Source organism: Rhinatrema bivittatum, chromosome 2 (assembly GCF_901001135.1).
Source record: "Rhinatrema bivittatum chromosome 2, aRhiBiv1.1, whole genome shotgun sequence".
NCBI classification, from domain to species: Eukaryota; Metazoa; Chordata; class Amphibia; order Gymnophiona; family Rhinatrematidae; genus Rhinatrema; species Rhinatrema bivittatum.
This window is the reverse complement of record NC_042616.1, coordinates 598,272,601-598,290,690: the sequence shown is the minus strand read 5'-3', so window position 1 is coordinate 598,290,690 and position 18,090 is coordinate 598,272,601. Positions and strand designations below refer to the sequence as shown.

The 18,090-nt window shown below is 44.2% G+C and overlaps 1 protein-coding gene across 7 annotated transcripts in view; it reads right to left on the bottom strand.

Moving 5' to 3' along the window:
• The window catches only part of RBBP8 (RB binding protein 8, endonuclease), a 379,857-nt gene that overhangs the window by 273,823 nt on the left and 87,944 nt on the right, over positions 1-18,090 (bottom strand). For all 7 annotated transcript variants that reach the window (XR_003854777.1, XM_029591118.1, XM_029591123.1 and 4 more), the window contains 2 exons: positions 16,556-16,598; positions 3,111-3,206 (listed from right to left, as the gene is read on the bottom strand). Coding sequence is in view for 6 of the 7 variants with exons in the window: in XM_029591118.1 (XP_029446978.1) it covers positions 3,111-3,206; positions 16,556-16,598 (139 nt within the window). In the remaining variant the exon portion in view is untranslated. The remainder of the gene's footprint in view (positions 1-3,110; positions 3,207-16,555; positions 16,599-18,090) is intronic.

Genomic DNA, 18,090 nt, shown 5'->3' with positions numbered 1-18,090 from the left:
TTCCTCGAAAATCACTGATGTAAACCCTGACTGGGAGCCAGGAAGAGTGGCCAGATCCTCTTTGGAACAGAGAGGAGGATCAGTGGCAAACATCAGGACCAGTAGAGGCCATGGTGAACCCCTGGCAATCGAGGAAGATGAGCACTCCTGAGCATGGGGTCGGCTTCAGGGGTTTTTCAGCAAAAGCTGAAGCATCCTCATACCTAGCACTGTGCATCAACAGGGACAGATGCCAATGTTTCTTCGGTCTTCCCCAGTGCAGAAGGCAAAGAGGAGGAGCTAGGTGATGGTCTGTCACTGAAGTCCCCAGAAGCCATTGATGTCGACAGCTCAGTAGCAATTTGTGCGGCTCTGAGGTCCCTCAATGTCGATGCCTCTGATGCATCAGTCTTTAGATGTCTGATGAACTGTTCTATCTTTCACAGATGGGCCCGGTGTCCTTTAGGGATCATCTGCGTGCATTTGCAGCAACCCTCAACATCATGCAATGCCCCAAGCAGAGGACATCTATCAAGGCACTGTTGAAACCCTGAGATGGCACCATGAAATAAAATGGACACAAGATCAAAATCTATGCACTGCCACCCCAGGGGAATCAAACACAAAAGTAAACTTGTCAAAAATGCCAAAAAACCTACCTAGGGATGATACTCAGGGGAACCAAGGGACCCTGCATCAACGAGGAGCGATTCCACTGGTGCTTTCAGTGAAAAACGTTAGAGAAAACGTTAGGAAAATTTGAGAGAAAATGACTCACAACCAAAAACCACCGGGCTGTGTGAAAAAAAAAAACTGAAGGGAGCTCGCATGGTTGCATGGTATAATACATGCTGGCATGCTCAGAGAGGCTCAGTCAAAGTTCTAGAAACTTTGACATAGGTTTTCTGTGCTGGGTTCCATCGGATGTCACCCATTTGTGAGGATTGCCTTCCAGCTTGTCCTTTGAGAAAACAGATTCTGGGATTTAATCTATGTTAATCAATGCGTACGAGTACTGAAGCTCTCTCTCCTTGTGGAGTAAACATTTTTTGAAATACTTTAGGAGTTATCCCAAATCAGTTGGATGAGATTTATGAATTGAACTACTTACCATTCCTCAGTAAAGTTTGAAATGATTAAGTTATGGTCCCCTTTTCAAATGCCTTGGCTTGGTAGAATAGCTAATATTAAAATGAATATTCACCAGTTCATTTTTTATTTACATGAGTGGACTCACAATTTCCAATTTCAAGATCTACTATTGGACCATGGTTTTGAAAAGTTATTTTTTAGATGAATGACTTCCTGAATAAACTGGATTCCAATGAAAAGGGAAATTTCTTCTGACAAGTAATTTTGCACTCCATTTTGGTTAATAGGAAACTCTCCTTTCCCTCTCCTCTTTGGAATAACCCGATTTCCCTTCTAATTTCTCTAAAGCCAATTTCCCATTGTTGTCCTTGGGCAATCTAAGTAGGAAGGGACAACATTTTTATAAAAAAACCTCTTTGGGTTTTAAAGAATTGTGCGAAAACACCGCCTCCCTAATGTCCTGGTGTTTCAATATTTTTACAACTTAAAAGGGTGGGCCCTCCTAGCTCCTATTAAGTTGATGTATAATAAAGTGAATTATTTTTGAAAAGTTGATTAACTATTTCAGAGACAAATGTTTAATCTCTATAATCTATAAATTGTTAATGGCACCTGACTCCCAATACGGTTTCAGCCCTTAAAGGAGTTTGGGAGAAGGATTTGGGGTTTAGATAATGTGATATGGAGTGGGAGGAAATTCTTTTCAGGCTTTATAAGGGGAGTTTATCAGCATTACATTCAGAGTTTGGATATAAAATTTTCTACCATTGGTATTTTACCCCCTATAAAGTTACATAAAAGGGATTTAAAAAAGAGATTCTTCCAGTTGGAGAGAGTGTGGGGGGTAAGGGCACTTTCTTTCGTGTCTGGTGGGAATGTCCCATTATCACAATATATTAGTCAGACATAATCTCATGGATTGATAAGGTTACCAAAGTGAGACTCCCTCAGGATCCCGCAGCTATGTTTCCTGGACATAATTTGAAAGCTCCTTGCTCAGACTCTAAGCACCCTAATACAGATTTTTCACACATTAGTGGTGGCATGGCACCTCATTGCTTTACATTGGACTTCTTCATCCAAACCTCTCTCTCTGGTTTCAAAACCTATGGCACATTTACTCTATAGACCTATTGAAAGATCGGATAAAAGGTTCTTATCCTGATGTCTCACAGATTTGGAAATAACTTTTAGATTATGTTGACAGAGGAACTGAATCCATACAGGGGGTGATTTTTTTTTTTTTTACACTGTTGATCTGTTCACCTTCTGCTGGCATATGTTTGTTCAGTCCCTTTTCTCATTTAAAAAATTTTTTTTTGATCGAATGTTGGTGGGGTTCATATGGGATGTTTAGGATTTCTATGAATATAGGTCGGATGCATTCTTTTTCTCATGCCTAATTTATCTTCCATTTATCCTATTATATTAATGGGGTGGTATTTGTCTTAGTTTATTCAATTTTGCCTTTTTATATTTTGCACACTTTGTTCAGCAATTGAGTTGTTTTTATTTATCAATTCTGAGTCTGAGTTACTGTGTTTCAACTAAATGTTAAAATTAAAAAAAAAAGTTCGTAAATGTCACGTTACCACCCCAGTAAAAGTAGAAAGAATTAACTGGCATAAATTAAAAGAAATGGTACAAGAAGAGGTTACAAACAAGATACCTAATTTGCCCTGACCAATGAGAGGCTGGAAATAGAGCTGCTCATCTTAAATGGTAATCCTTAGGAGAGAAGCAGAAACCTTGCTCTGTCAACCACAATAGAAATTCATATACAGTAATGCCAAGTTCATCCCACATCTCTCTCACCCCCCACCTGCCCACAAAAAAATAGTCCTACAGGGCAAAAACTGCCAGCATGAAAGATGGAATAAAAGCAGGGAGGACACAAAGGGAAGAGAGTTTTTAAATCTATATAACCACTTATCAAGAAAGGCTATCAAAATAAATCTCTCTGAACTTTTTCAATGCTGGAAATTTGAAATTGAAAATTATGCACAAAAGTACTTTTTAGGATTTACTTTCTGTTATACCTGTCTTCTAAAACTTTTATGGTATCATGCAGTCCTTTTTGCTGTTCTCTTAGCTGTTGGTTTTTGGTATAAAATTCTTCAAGCCTCTGTGCATCTCTGGAAAAAAAAAACAAAACATTGCTGGTTTAATCATTTTAAAATAATTCCTTCCAAGAACCCAAAGAGATGGACTGGTTCTCCGAAGAGGAAAGGCTAAACAGGTTAAGGTTCTTCAGATGGAGAAGAGACACAATAAAGGCCTATAAAATCTTGAATGTGGTGAACAGGTAACAGATTAAAAGACTTCACTAATCATGCATGGGAGTTCCCAAGGGTGAAGACACTGCCTTGTGAGCCCTTTAGTCTCTTCCAGAGCTCAAGCTTTAGCTAGGTAGTCAACTCTCCAGGAAGGCAGACAGGTATTAAGCATGGCTAATTTATCCTGCTGTCTACAGAGAACTCTACTTACAAGCAAGCCGATACAGTAAAGCGCGGCCACAGTTACCCCGTTTCTAACCCGCTGTGTACTCACAATTTCGCCGCGTAAGTCTAACCCGCAATTCACTATCTGTTTTTACCGATCCTTACCACTTCTTTAACTCGACGCGTATCCCTTTCCGCGCGCGGCATGTATATGTATGTAAATGATCCAATTAGCTATTCCCTCCCATACAGTAAAGTGCGCCCCGACTATCGCCTTTTTAGCCTATCTTGCCGCGTCTTTAACCTATTAATTTACCGCCTACCCTGACCCTTGCGTTAGTGTGGTTCACTGGTTGCTCAGCATATTCAATTTAAAGCTTTAACCTTGGTATTTAAGGCTCAGCATGATCCCATACATTCCATTGCACTGTCTGTATTCACAAGAATGTAATTATCTGATTCTACCACCAAAAGCCGCCCAGTCCCAAACCAACCCAATCCACAGAAAAAAAAAAAATGCTTCTCGCACTTAGCCGCCCAGACCCAAACCAACCCAATCCACAGGAAAAAAAATGCTTCTCGCACTTAGCCGCCCAGTCCCAAACCAACCCAATCCACAGAATAAAAAATGCTTCTCGCACTTAGCCGCCCAGTCCCAAACCAACCCAATCCACAGAATAAAAAATGCTTCTCGCACTTAGCCGCCCAGTTCCAAACCAAACCAACCCAATCCAATCCCAAGCAGAGAGAGACGAAATTTCACAGTCCCAAACTTTCCCCCAGACCCTGCTCACCTGCCCTGGCCGCAGCCACGCAAGCCCCCAGCAGTAGTAGAAGTAGAAGGGCGGCGAGAGAGAGCGGCTTCAGCAGCCCCGCCGGCGAAGATGAATACGTGCACGCCTGTAGGTCCAATATGGGCGCTCAAGGCAGCAAAGGCGCATGCGCACACGCCGTGACCTCCGACGTGACCTCAGACGTCCAGCCTGTAACTTCTGATTATGTAGAACATAGTCACTTGGTTGTCCATCTTGATCAAGATTCTCTTTCTCAAAAGATGAGAGAAAGCCTTTAGGGTATAGTGAATGGCACACTGCTTCAGTTGATTGATTTGTAGATAATTCTACATTGGGTCCACACTGCACCAGTATGCACCTCTGATACAGTCACTTGATGCAATGGAATGTGGAGTGAGACACCCATCTTTAGAACTTCTGGATTCGCTCATTACCGAAGGGATATTCTCATCCAAGGACTCAGATTTGGTGGGATAATATGGATACAGCTGATTCCATTGGCTTTGCATGTCCCACATGTGCTGGCAAGTCTAAGGAACCAAATGCACTGCAGCAGCCATGTGTCTGAGAAAAATCAGGACCAACCTTGCTGATACTCTGTCTTGTTGAAGAAGAGACCTTACTACGCGCCCATCAGCAGTGTGATTCCAACAGGGAAAAAACTTTTCTTGAAGAAAGGTCTGTCCAGGCTCTTATGAACTAAATTCTTTGAAATGTAACCAAATTTGACTTGGCAAATTTGAACAGGAAATCTTTGACCTGGAGGAGCCTTATGGTCTTTGAGGGTACTTCAGAACTCCTGAGAGACAGAATCCCTGTCAAACTACCATAAGACATTTTGTGAGCACCCTCGGGGCCACTAAAAAGCTAACAGGAACACCTTGTATTAATAAGTGCACATCCTTCACCATAAATCTGAGGAACTTTTCATGGTGAGATGAATGGGAATGTGTGTATAAGTGTCTTTCAGATATAGAACACATACAATACCTCAGCTGAATGAATTGTCTGGAAGAATTTCATCTTGAACCTCTCCTGCACTGACAACTAGGTTCAGTCTCCACAAGGCCTCAATCCCCTCAACAACTAGGGGAACAAGAAAATTCCAGAAACATAATCCCTGGCCACACTCAATTACCTTCTGCTGAAGGAGCTATTCCACCTCCAGCTAGAGATGGGCATATTGAGAAAGGCTGGAGTTGAAAATTGAAATCCACTGGGTTGGAAGAGAGCAAAAGAAAAATAAGCAGTAGCCAAATGTCATAATTTTCAGGACCTACTGGTCTTTGCAGGGACTAAACCCTTCTTCCCCACTGGAGGAGGCATGCTCAATGTCTGGTTCTGCACCCAGGCTGCATCTGCTGCTGAGCCTTTGGCTAATGCCTCTGTTGACCTCGAACAAGCAGCTGCAACTGAAAAGTAGGATAAGCTCAAGATACTGAAAAGAATTGAAGGGGTGTCTTCGGAAGAATGAACATGAAGGAAAAATGCTAGCATTGGCCAGGACCCTGTTGGTCCCTCACCACAGCTAACAGCTGTAAGGTGGATTGAGGCTCTTTAATCAGAGCCACCATCTCTTGAACTTTGTTGCTGAGCAAGGTCTCCCCCATACAGGGCATATTCACACATCCTTTTGGAGGCTACTCACTTGCAGCCATGAATCTTCAGGCACCTATGGAAGCTGCCAAAGTCTTGGCTACAGTATCAAAAGCTTCATAAATGGAATGGATGAGGTGCTTCTCACATTCCTTCATTGCTTGATGGAAGTTTGCCTGCTCTAGGTCTGATGATTCTATCAAAGACTTTAGTTTTTTGAATGCATTTGTGCAAATACTGAACCATATAAAGCTGGTGAGCTGCAATCCAGGCATTCAGCATGGACCCCCTGGAAGACCTTTTCTCAAACGCAGTCAAAGGTTTTAGATCCCAAGAGGCATGTTAGGGTAACCACAAGTTACGCTTAACATGTTTCAACACTGACTCCACCACTCCACCACCATGGAGTGGTACAGTAGTTCAACCACACCAAACCCTGGAGAGGCTTTGACCCTGTACTTTAGAACAAGCTTTCAGGCTACCAAAGGCACCATATCTGCATCTGCCACATCCTCATCTGCATGTCCTTCAAGATTATATGAATCAGGATAGCTGCAGAGTTCACTGGATGTTGAAGGAACTGAAGAGGCCCGAAAAAATCTGTTCTTGGATCTTTTTCCTTCTTGGCATTGGTGGACAGTGTCTTTGCCAATTTATCCAAAATCCTTAAGTAGCAAAAATCCTCTGAAGGAGAAGTATGATGAGGCAAGACCAGCAGACAACCATAGGGGAATACTGAACCATCATCCCCATTAATGAGGGTGACCAAGGAAGAGTTCTCCACTGATCCAAAAAGGAAATGTCTGGTAGGAACTCATAATGAACTGATCTTACTTCTTCCCCTTCTGACTCATGAAGGGATTCCTCTGAAAGGGGAGAATCTAGCAACACATGGTGAGGACTTGCTCCCGATACTGGAAGTTCTTCAAGATTGGTACACACTGGTGGTGGACTTTGGGCAGCCTCAATATGTGGGAAAATTTCCTCTGTGACAGGAGAGGTTCTAATCTCTTTCCGTTTTAGGAGGATTAAAGCAGAGAACTTATGCACCAGAGCTGCAGGAGAAACATCCTCTTCAGAAAGCCATTTCGGCTCATCCTCACTAAAAGCTGCCTTATAAAGCAGAAGACAAACTTAGCACTCTGGCAACTGCATCTGCTATGTCAGCAACTGGCTCTGAGGCACTCTGTGCTGGTTGCATCGACAATTCCCATCGAAAAATGCCTTGATCCCTGGATGGCGCTGGTAGTGCATCTTATGCCATAGCACCAGCAGCAGGATTTTTGGCCTTAACATGTTGACTGCGTTATAGAATGCATAGGTCCAGGCAGACTACATGGATGCACCATCCATGTAGTCTGCCTGGTCGGTGCTGGGTCCAGGTAAACATTTCTTTATCATGGTGATCTTCTGTGCCATAAAGGCTGATAGGACCTGCATTGATGAAGCTATGTTATGCCTCAGCATCGAGAGTGTGGGGTTGGGGAGGGGATGATATTTTCTTCAGCTCAAAGGAGGATGGTCCTAGAGAGGGTCCCCTCACATTTAGGTATGCTTCCTGGCACCTCACCCAATGCCAAAGGCTTTCACACTATGCTCAAACCCTGACATGAGACTGATCAAGATACTAGCGCCATGGGGGGGGGGCCTTTCCTGTGCTTGCAAGAACAAGAGGAGTAAAATTCCTGTGCCCAGAGTCCAAAAATGCCTAACTACTTAACATGGATTGGCTCCGCTGCTCAGCCTTATGCCAAGGCTTTGGGCTCCTACTTGCCCATGCCTTCCTAGATCTTCATCTTCCAAGCATGGTGTTGCTGCACCCTAGATGACATTCAATAACTGTAGCAGTTGAAGGAGTCATGGTTCGGACCCAGGCAGTGATAGCAGATGGAAGGCATATCACTGATGGGCATCTGGCACACTCAGATGCAGGCCTATGACTGTAGGCTTCTTGGCTGTGGGCTTTTCCACAGCTTGGATGAAGAAAGCCTGAGGGGCTCACGATGCAGTGTGCACACATGGAAACTCCCATGCATACTCAAAGTCTTTACTGAGCTCTGAAGACCCAGGTCAGTGTGTCAGTACTGTTGCATGTGTTATGGTAATTATGCCTGCTTCTTGATGGAGAAAGTTTATCTACCCTTTCAAATAGTACTAGGGGACACTCCATGAAAGTAATAGCATATTTAGAAAATAATTTTTTCACTCAGTATACAATTAAACTGTGGAATTTTTACCAGAGGATAGCAGAGTTGCTTACCTGTAACAGGCATTCTCTGAGGACAGCAGGATTTTAGACCTCACACATGGGTGACATCAGATGGAGCTCCGATATGTAAAAATGTCAAAGTTTCTAGAAATCTGATAAGGCACACAGAGCATGCCCAGCATGCCCGATACCACGTATCCACGAGGGGTCCCGCTTCAGTAACATAGAATTATGATTAAAATAAAATAAAACAGGAAAAACCTGTTTCATGAGGACTAATATCCTGCTGTCCTCTGAGAACATCTGTTATAGGTAAGCAACTCTGCTTTCTTCGAGGACAAGCAGAATGGCAGTCCTCACACATAGGTGAATCCCTAGTTACAGGCTGCTCCCCATCAAAAAAGGGGACCAACAGAAACCCAACCAAGTGCCAATGGGCACAACACCACCGGTGCTGTTGGTAACAGAGTGAGACAGTCTGAACCCAAACAATGGACCCTAGGTGGGAGAGTTGGTTCCACACCTCAAACAGGTTCCAAAGGATAGAGTGGCCAAACCTGTCAAGTTGGCCATCCCTTTCCAGACAATGAGATGTGAATGCATGGAGAGAACTCCATGTTGCAGCCTTGTATCTCCATGGGAACTGCTCAGAAGTGCACCATCGACGCTGCTACGGCTCTGATAGAGTAAGCCTTGACAAGACCACCAAGATGCAGACCCACCTAGGCATAACAGAAGAAGATGCAATCTGCTAGCCAACTGAATAGTGTGTGTTTGGCCACGGCAGCACCCAACTTATTCTTTTCAAAAAATATATAAAGTTGGGTGGACTGACTATGGGCTTCTGTCTGCTCCAGATAGAAGGATAAGGCTCGCATGCAGTCCAAACTATCCAGCGTTCATTCACCTTGGTGCGAATGGGGCCCAAGAAAGAATATTGGCAGGACAATTGACTGTTTAAGATGGAAATCCATCACTAAACCTTAGGCAGGAACTTAGGATGCATACACAAGACCACCCTGTCACGACAAAGCTTAGTATAAGGTGGATAAGTCACTAAGGCCACCAAAAACATGACCCCCATGTCAGGTACTACAAATCACAGGTGTGCAGTGGCTCAAAAGGAGCACTCATCAGCTGAGTTACCACCACGTTGCGGTCCTAAGACAGCAGAAGGCCTTAGGGGAAGCTTCAAGCGAAGCAGGCCCCACATGAAACATAGAACTATAGGCTGTGCACAGATGGGCATGTCATCTACACCTTGTTGATATGCACCAGTTGAACTCAGATGAACTCTAACAAACAGAGTTGATTTTCAAGCCAGCCTCCGATAGGCGTGGAAGGTAAACAAGCAGTTTTTGTGCGGGGCAGGAGAACGGATCTAGGGCCTTCTGTTCGCACCACATGAAAAACCTCCTCCACTTCAGTCTGTAGGACTTTCTAGTGGAAGGCTTTCTAGAAGCCACCAGAACCAGAGACATCTTCTGAAAGATCAAGCGGCTGCAGAATCAACCTTTCAACATCCAGACTGTGAGTGACAGGGCCTTGGAGGTTGGGATGCCACAGCCTACCCTGATCTTGCATGAAAAATTCTAAGGAAGTCCCCAGACTGATCGGTTTCCGGGTGGACAACTCCTGCATGAGTGGAAACCAGACCTGTCTCGGTCAATGAGGGGATAGGAGGATCATAGTCCCCCCCCTGTCCTTGTGAAGCTTCAAGAGAGTCTTCCTAAGGAAATCAGAGGATACGCATATAGAAGACCCTTGGCCCAATGACGGGCAAGGGCGATCGAGGCGGATTTGCCATTTGACCTGGACAGGAAGCAGAACTGGGGCAAAATCCTGTTGCAGGGGGATGCAAACAGATCTATGTCTGGGCTTCCCCAGAGGTGGAATATCTGATTGGCTACCCCCTAGTCCAGGGACCACTCGTGTGGTCTGAAGGCTCAACTCAGCCTGTCCGTTTCCACTTTCTCTGTCCCGGCCAGGTATGTGGCCCTGAGCGCCATCTTGTGGGACAGGGCCCATGACCAGATTTAGGCCGCTTCCTGACACAGGAGGTATGAGCCCCTGCTTCCCTGCTTGAGATACCACATGGCTACCTAATTGTCGGTCTGGATCAGGACAACTTTATTGGACAGCCAATCCCTGAAAGTCCACAGCACGTACCATATCACCGGAAGCTCCAGGAGGTTGATTTGACAAGCAATCCTGAGTGGACCAAAGACCCTGGGTGCCGAGCCCATATATATATAACCTCCCCACCCCAGGGTAGATGCATCTGTGGTTAGAACAATTTGAGTGGGAGGACTCCCAAACAAGATGTCTGATCCAGATTGACTTGGTGACGGGTACTTTCCTATGAGTCATTGAGAGACGGGGTGACAGATGCAATCCTGGAGGCTCTGAGTGGCTTGGCACCACTGTGACCTCAAGATCCATTGGAAGTAACATGGACGGTTGCGGCCATATGAACCAACAGCCTCAAGGTGTGCCAGATTGATACCCGCTGAATCTCTGCCACCGTGGTCACCACAGTGATAGCCCTCTGGCAGGGTAGAAAGGCCTTGGCCTGAAATGTATCTAGCAGGGCTCTTATGAAGTCCAATTGAGGTGACGGGCTGAGATGGGACTTTGGATATTTGAGAAAACACCCTACTGACTCCAACACCCGAATGGTCACGTGCACTTTCCTGCATGTCCAGCTACAGGAAGACATGCACTCCCAGTTTGTGGAGGTGCGCTGCTAACATGGCCAGATATTTTGTGAAGACCCATGGGGCGGACACCAGCCCGAACAGCAACACACTGTACTAGAAGTGCTCTGTGCCCATCAAAAATCAGAGATACTTCTTGTGACTGGGGAAGATCTCGATGTAGTGTGTTCTTTAGGTCGAGGAAGCAAGGCCAGTCCCCTTTTCTTTTTTTAGAAACTTGTTAAAGACCCTTAGGACTAAGGATGGGATGGAGTCCTCCTGTTCTCTTTGGAATCAAGAAGTACCTTGAGTAGAATCCCCACCCTCTTTGCCCTGGTGATACAGGCTTGACCACTCTGGCCATTAAGAGGGAGGAGAGCTAGGCTTGTAGTACCTACTAATGCATTACCAATGTGAGTATGGAGGGCAATTTGGTGGGACACCAGATAGATTTAATTGGTACCCCTGATGGATAATGGACAGAACCCAGTGGTCTGAGGTTACAGTGGGCCACTGGTTCGCGAAGAACCACAGCCTGCCCCCAACCGGAGGGTTCACTGTCCCGGGCACAGGCAACTGGCTTAAGCTCCCTGCGGCCCACTCAATATCCTGTCCCTGGTGTTAACTGAGTAGCGAGCTGGGGCTTGTGAGCTCTCTGCTGCCTGGAACAGCTAAAGGAAACTTACCCGAAACACTGAAAACCCTGACTGGGGACACTATGAGAAGGCACCAAGAAGGAGTTTGCAATGGAGCAAAGAGTAAACCGCGAAAAAATGCAAAGAAAAGTTTTCCATAAGGCAAAAAAGCCAAAGTGAACTCAATCACACTGCAAGACTAACAGCTTCATGGAAAAAAAGACTGAAGAGGGAACCTGCATGAACACGTGGTACAGGGCATGCTGACATAAGTCTTCCACATCAGGGCTTCATCTGATGATGTTACCTATGTGTGAGGACTACAATCCTACTTGTCCTTGGAGAAATGATAAAACCGGCTATGCTGCTTTCAAAAACAGTTTAGACAAGTTCCTGGAGGAAAAGTCCATAAATTATTAGCCATGTCTACTTGGGAAAGTAACTGCTTGTCTTGGTTATGAGCAAGATGGACTGGATCTATTCTTTGGGATCCTGCCAGGTAATTGTGACTTGGATTGGCTACTGTAGGAGACTAGATGCTGGGCTTAACGGACTAATAGTCTGATCCAGTAGGGAAATTCTTATGTACATTTCCTTCTTTTACCAAACATGTCATGGATTTGAAATGAACCAGTTTCTCAACCATCTGCTTCAAAGCTTGTTTTGTACATGTCGGTAATAAAATATCAGTTTATTCAATATGGAGTCAATTCACTCCCAGAGACTCAAGACCTCCTTTTGGTGAATAGCAGGGTTTTCTGAATAGCATCTATCATAAAAGAGAGTATTAGGCTATTATGTGTGTGTTTTGAAACATTCCAAAAACTAAAAGAAGAATGGCTTTCTGCAAGAGTGAGGCTCGCCTATAGTTACCATTATGGGGCTCTGCTCTTCCCCATTTCACCCATAAAACTGTAATGCATCTATATCTGTGTCCTTTACTTGCCTCTCAGACATATTTACTCCAAACAAATTAGCCCAAGTTTAAGCAGAAATAAATCTGGGTGGCCTCTATTTTCCCAGAATCTCCCTTTCATTCTTACTGGGATTCTCACAAACTTTTCTTTTAGTCTAACTGATCACACTAGAATGGAAGACATGGAAGCCAAAAAAAATGATTCAGGAAAAGGTAGAACAAAAAAAGAAAAAAAATGTATCAACAGCATTTCTTGCCACTTAAAAAACAAACAAAAAAAAAAAAACAGCATACTTTCCAGTGGTTAAATGAATGTCTAAGAAGTAGAGTATAAATGCCTTACATTGTTTTGATTGGACAACATGGCACGAGACATCTATGTTCATGACAATGTACATTCTTCAAGATTATATATAATCATATGCATATACTTTTGAAGCTATTTTTGATATGTTCTAATTAAGACTATCTTAAATTTACCCCCCCCCCCCAATAGCATACTTTCAGGAGTGAACACTGCACCTAAAAGCAGATACAAAGTATTAGCTGGTGGATTTTCAAGGGGACCTTCTGCAAGGAGTTTTCCTTTGAATTAGTTTGCAAGTCCATAGGTAGACCTGTAGGCAGCCTGGGGAGTCTGAAAATTATCCCTTTAAATTGCAAAAGGCTTCTAAATTATCCAACTGCTTGCAAGTGAATGGTTAAGTTGGAGACCAGAGTGGTGAAATGATTTACAAAAAGTTAACAGTCCATGGTGAAGGTGGAATACAGGTGCCCCATACTCTATTCTCCGAATTCTTATACTCATCTGGCGATGGTAGTGAGATGGAAGTGAGACACCACTTTGGGGAGGAACGACGGAACTGTGCATAACTGGATGGTTCCGGGATGAGTGAGGAACGGCTCTCGGCAGGACAGTGCTTGTAGCTCGGATATACGACGGGCCAAACAGACTGCCAGCAGGAAGGCTGTCTTCAATGTTAATAGTCGAAGAGACAGGCCGCGGAGAGGTCTGAAGGAGGTTCCTGCTAGGAAATCTAGGACCAGGTTGAGGTTCCAAAGAGGCACTGGCCACTTTAGGGGTGGTCGGATCTGCTTAACTCCTTTCAGAAAGCATGAGACATCTGGGTGAGAGGCTATGCTGCAGCTCTCGCTCTTGGTTCCGTAGCATGACAATGCGGCCACCTGTATCTTGATGGAGTTGAGAGACAAACCCTTCTGTAGGCCGTTCTGCAGGAATTCCAAAATCGCAAGAATTTTGACTGAGCGTGGTATGATGCCGCGGTCCTCGCACCAGGCTTCGAATACTCTCCAAATCCTTATGTATGTTAGGGATGTGGAGAACTTGTGTGCTCAGAGTAAGATGTCAGTTACTGCCCCTGAGTATCCGCTCTTCCTCAGGCGAGTCCTCTCAAGGGCCAGACCGTAAGAGAGAATCAAGCTGGATCCTCGTGGAGGATCGGTCCCTGTTGGAGCAAGTCTGTGTGTGGAGGTAGTGGAAGGGGGCTCCCTGTCAACAGTCTTCGCATATCTGCGTACCACGGTCTTCTTAGCCAGTCCGGGGCCACTAGAAATACTGGTCCCCTCTGGTGTTCTATCTTGTGGATGATTGCGCCCAATAGGGACCACGGCAGGAAGGCGTATAACAGAGTCTCCTGTGGCCAGGTCTGTACCAGGGTATCAATTCCCTGGGACTGGGGTTCCCGCCTGTGGCTGAAGAAACTGGGCACGTAGGTGTTGGACCGGTTTGCCAGGAGGTCCATGGTTGATGTTCCCCAATAGTTTACTATCAATTGGAATGCTGTGGTCGACAGCCTCCATTCTCCTGTGTCTAGGCTTTCTCTGCTGAGGTAATCCGCAGCGATGTTGTCTTTCCCGGCGATGTGGACGGCCGAGATCTCTTGAAGATTCGCTTCCGCCCATGACATGAGGAGGTCTATTTCCAGAGACATCTGTTGGCTTCTGGTTCCTCCCCGACGGTTGATGTAAGACACTGTTATGGCGTTGTCCGACATTACTCTGACCGCTTTGTCTCGGAGTCTGTGTCCGAACAGTAGGCAGGTTAGTCTGACTGCCCGGGCTTCTAGGCGATTGATGTTCCATCCCGATTCTTCTTTGTTCCATTGCCCTTGGGCGGTTAGCTCCTGGCAGTGTGTTCCCCATCCTCGTAGGCTGGGGAAATCTTCCTGACCAGTCTCTCTCTCAATCACACTCATGCTCTCTTATATACAAGCTCTCAATCACGCACAAATGCTCTCACACAGGCACCGATTCACACCCACAAGCTCTCACCCAGGCTTCCATTCACACCTACACACACCATCTCTCACCCATTCACACCCACAAACACAAGCTCTCTCACCCAGGCACCCATTCACACCCACAAACACAAGCTCTCTCACACAGGCACCCATTCATACCATCTGTCACCCATTCACACCCACAGACACAAGCTCTCTCACCCAGGCACCCATTCACACCCACAAACACAAGCTCTCTCACCCAGGCACCCATTCATACCATCTCTCACCCATTCACACCCACAAACACAAGCTCTCTCACCCAGGCACCTATTCACACCCACAAACACAAGCTCTCTCACCCAGGCACCCATTCATACCATCTCTCACCCATTCACACCCACAGACACAAGCTTTCACCCAGGCACTCATTTACACCCACATACACACAAGCTCTCACCCAGACACTCATTTACACCCACACAAACTCTTACCAAAAAGTACTTCTTCCTTCACTGCAGGGATGGGCTCCAGTTCTGCCGCGGCTTTACTCCAGCAGGCCTTTGTTGTTATAAATTTACTTGAAAACACGTGTACCCAATAAGTTCTATTATTATAATAGATTATTATTATAATTATTATTTCTATTATAATAGATTATTATTTCTATTATTATAATAGAAAAAATAGAACTTATTGGGTACACGTGTTTTCAAGTAAATTTATAACAAACCCGATGATTATATATATTCGGTGGTGAGCAATTCACTTTATAATGGGTTACAAATCCCATATTACTTCTAAGTGAATAGAATGTAACACAATCTAGTGTAAACATTTGGCTCCCGAATGAGGGTTGTTGTAAATATATGACACATCATTGGCATTTGGAATAACGTAGTATTTTCTATCAGAAAATACTGAAGAGCATGGCGTCCTGCAGGGGTATATATACTAGGGCTGACGTCAGATTGAAATCTGATCAGTCTCCAACTGCTATCAGGAGCACACTATATCCTATTGGTCCTGAGTCCATCTGCTACATGCTAGGAAATTTTACCGGTATCTGTTATCAAACCCGCTGACACGCTGACAGCCACGGGTTCAGAAAATGGACGCCAGCAAAATTAAGTGTCCATTTTCAAACCCGCCGACCAACAGAATTTATTTTTTTTTTGGGCCTCCAACTTAATAATCGGAGGGTGTACAGAAAAGCAGTTTTTTTCTGTTTTACTGTACACTTTTCCCGGTGCTTTCTAAGTTAACGCCTGCCCAAGGGCGTTACTTTCAGTATTCCGGGCAAATAACTAATAGGCTCATCAACACGCATTTGCATGTTATGAGTACTATTAGTTTCGGGGGGGGGGGGGGGGGGGGGGGGGGGGGGGTGTTTGGCCACGCATTTTCCATGTGCTATTACCCCTTACAGTATATGGGGTAATAGAAGTGCGTCGAAAATGCGCATCCAACGGTGCGCTCAGCTGAGAGTACCGTACTGTATTGGCCTGTATGTATGTACCTGAGGGGATGGAGGGAATAGTGACTTGCCCAAGGTCACGAAGTGGCAGAGGGATTTGAACCATGGCTTCCCTGGTTCATAGCCCACTGCTCTAACAGTAGGCTACTCCTCCAATCTCAAGAGCCTCTTAGAATTCCTCATAATCAGCCCATGATCTAAATTAAATAATTGTGTCATCTGAGAATTTGATCATATCACTCATGAAGTCCCTTTTCTAGATCATTTATAAATATAATAAAAAGCACTAGTACCAGTACAGATCCCTGCGGCTTTCTACTATTTTCCTTTCTCCATTGAGAGAAAATGACCATTCAATCCTAATTTTAGCTAGTTACTAATCCACAATAGGATACTGCCTTCTGGAGAACACACTGTACTAAGTAAAAACAGAAAATCTGCCTTGGTGTATAGGGTTTTCATTATTGAATAGGTACTTACAAACATCGTTCTTTCTTAAGTTTGGTTATTTTCATCTGTAAACCTGAAAAAAAAAGTTAAAAATAAAATGAAGAATGTCTGTGTGTATGCTTGTTTAGTTTAATGCAACTACAAAACTAATCTAAAGACTTTGTTTTTAAAAAAATGTCTTTACTTCTCTTATCCAAAATCCTAATCACTACTCACGCCGACCACTGTAACCTTCTTGCTGGGCCCATTTTCCACATTGTTTCTCTATAATTTATAACAAAAAAATGTCTTGTCCCAAAAATACTGAATTTCCCATCCTTCACTCTCTTCACTGGATCCTCATCCCCTTACACATCGATTCAAGCTTCTTCTTCAAGTTCTACAGTCCTATTACCCCTTATTTCTTAACAGAACAGCAATCATCACTTTGTAATTGCAAGTTACAATTTTTTTTTTTTTAAATATCTAGACTGTACATTTTGTGTTTTGAATTAAAAGAATGGAAATGTACTGAATAAAACTGCTGCTCCTTGTGACCTTGAACCCTGGTGCAAAGACCAAAAGAAGAAAGAAATACCAAGTACTGGAGTAGTTCCCATGGCTCACATGCAAAAAGATCCAAGAAATGTTGATACCAGGAGAACTGCTTCCACTTAAAGCATAAGCTCTCCTAGACTTGGCTTTCTGGCAGACATTATAATGTCTAACTTGTTTGAGAAAGGAAAAAGGAGTGATCAGCAAGCACTCAACATCCAGGCCACTGAGTTGAGAGAAGGGGAAATTTTGGATTATATAGACCTCCTTGAGTTAACAAGGAAGGATCTGCCACCAGAGGATTTATGGACAGTAACATAGTAATGACAGCAGAAAAAGACGAAATGGTCTATCCAGTCTAACCAGCAAGTTTCTTATGGTAGTAAATGCCGTTCTGTGCAGATTACGCCCAAGTCTTAGGTTAAGGGTAGTAATATTTACAATCAAAATCAAGCAACAATCAAACCCATAACAAAATTACTGTTATCAACATTTTCAAAGTGAGCTGACTTCATGATAATTCAAACAATGCTGCTTTAATGTGCTTTGCTTTTGGAAATGGCCATAGAAACAGTCCTGTGCTTTTTTCCCTAATGTTTGCATATCAGTACCCCGGACCATAAAAGCTGGGGCCCCAGAGTTGGCTGTCGTCTGAATCCAATTCCTTTTTTTGTCCCCATCGAAGCAGAGAGCAATTGGAGAAATTACTTACCTGATAATTTCGTTTTCCTTAGTGTAGACAGATGAACTCAGGACCAATGGGTTATGTGCTCCCCTACTAGCAGATGGAGAAGGAGACAGGTTTCAAAGCTGATGTCACCCTAGATATACTCCTGCAGTGAACTCAGCCATTCAGTATTCTCTTCCAAAGCCATTGTGGACATACTATTGAAAATTTTAATTTGAACATGGATACAACTTGATATTTGATTAAAACTTGATTAAAAAACTGGAGATCATAATTGTTCTCAAACACGAAAGCGCTGGTTCCCAGCCACATTATAGATGCCCTGATCTGGGGATAAGGCGAT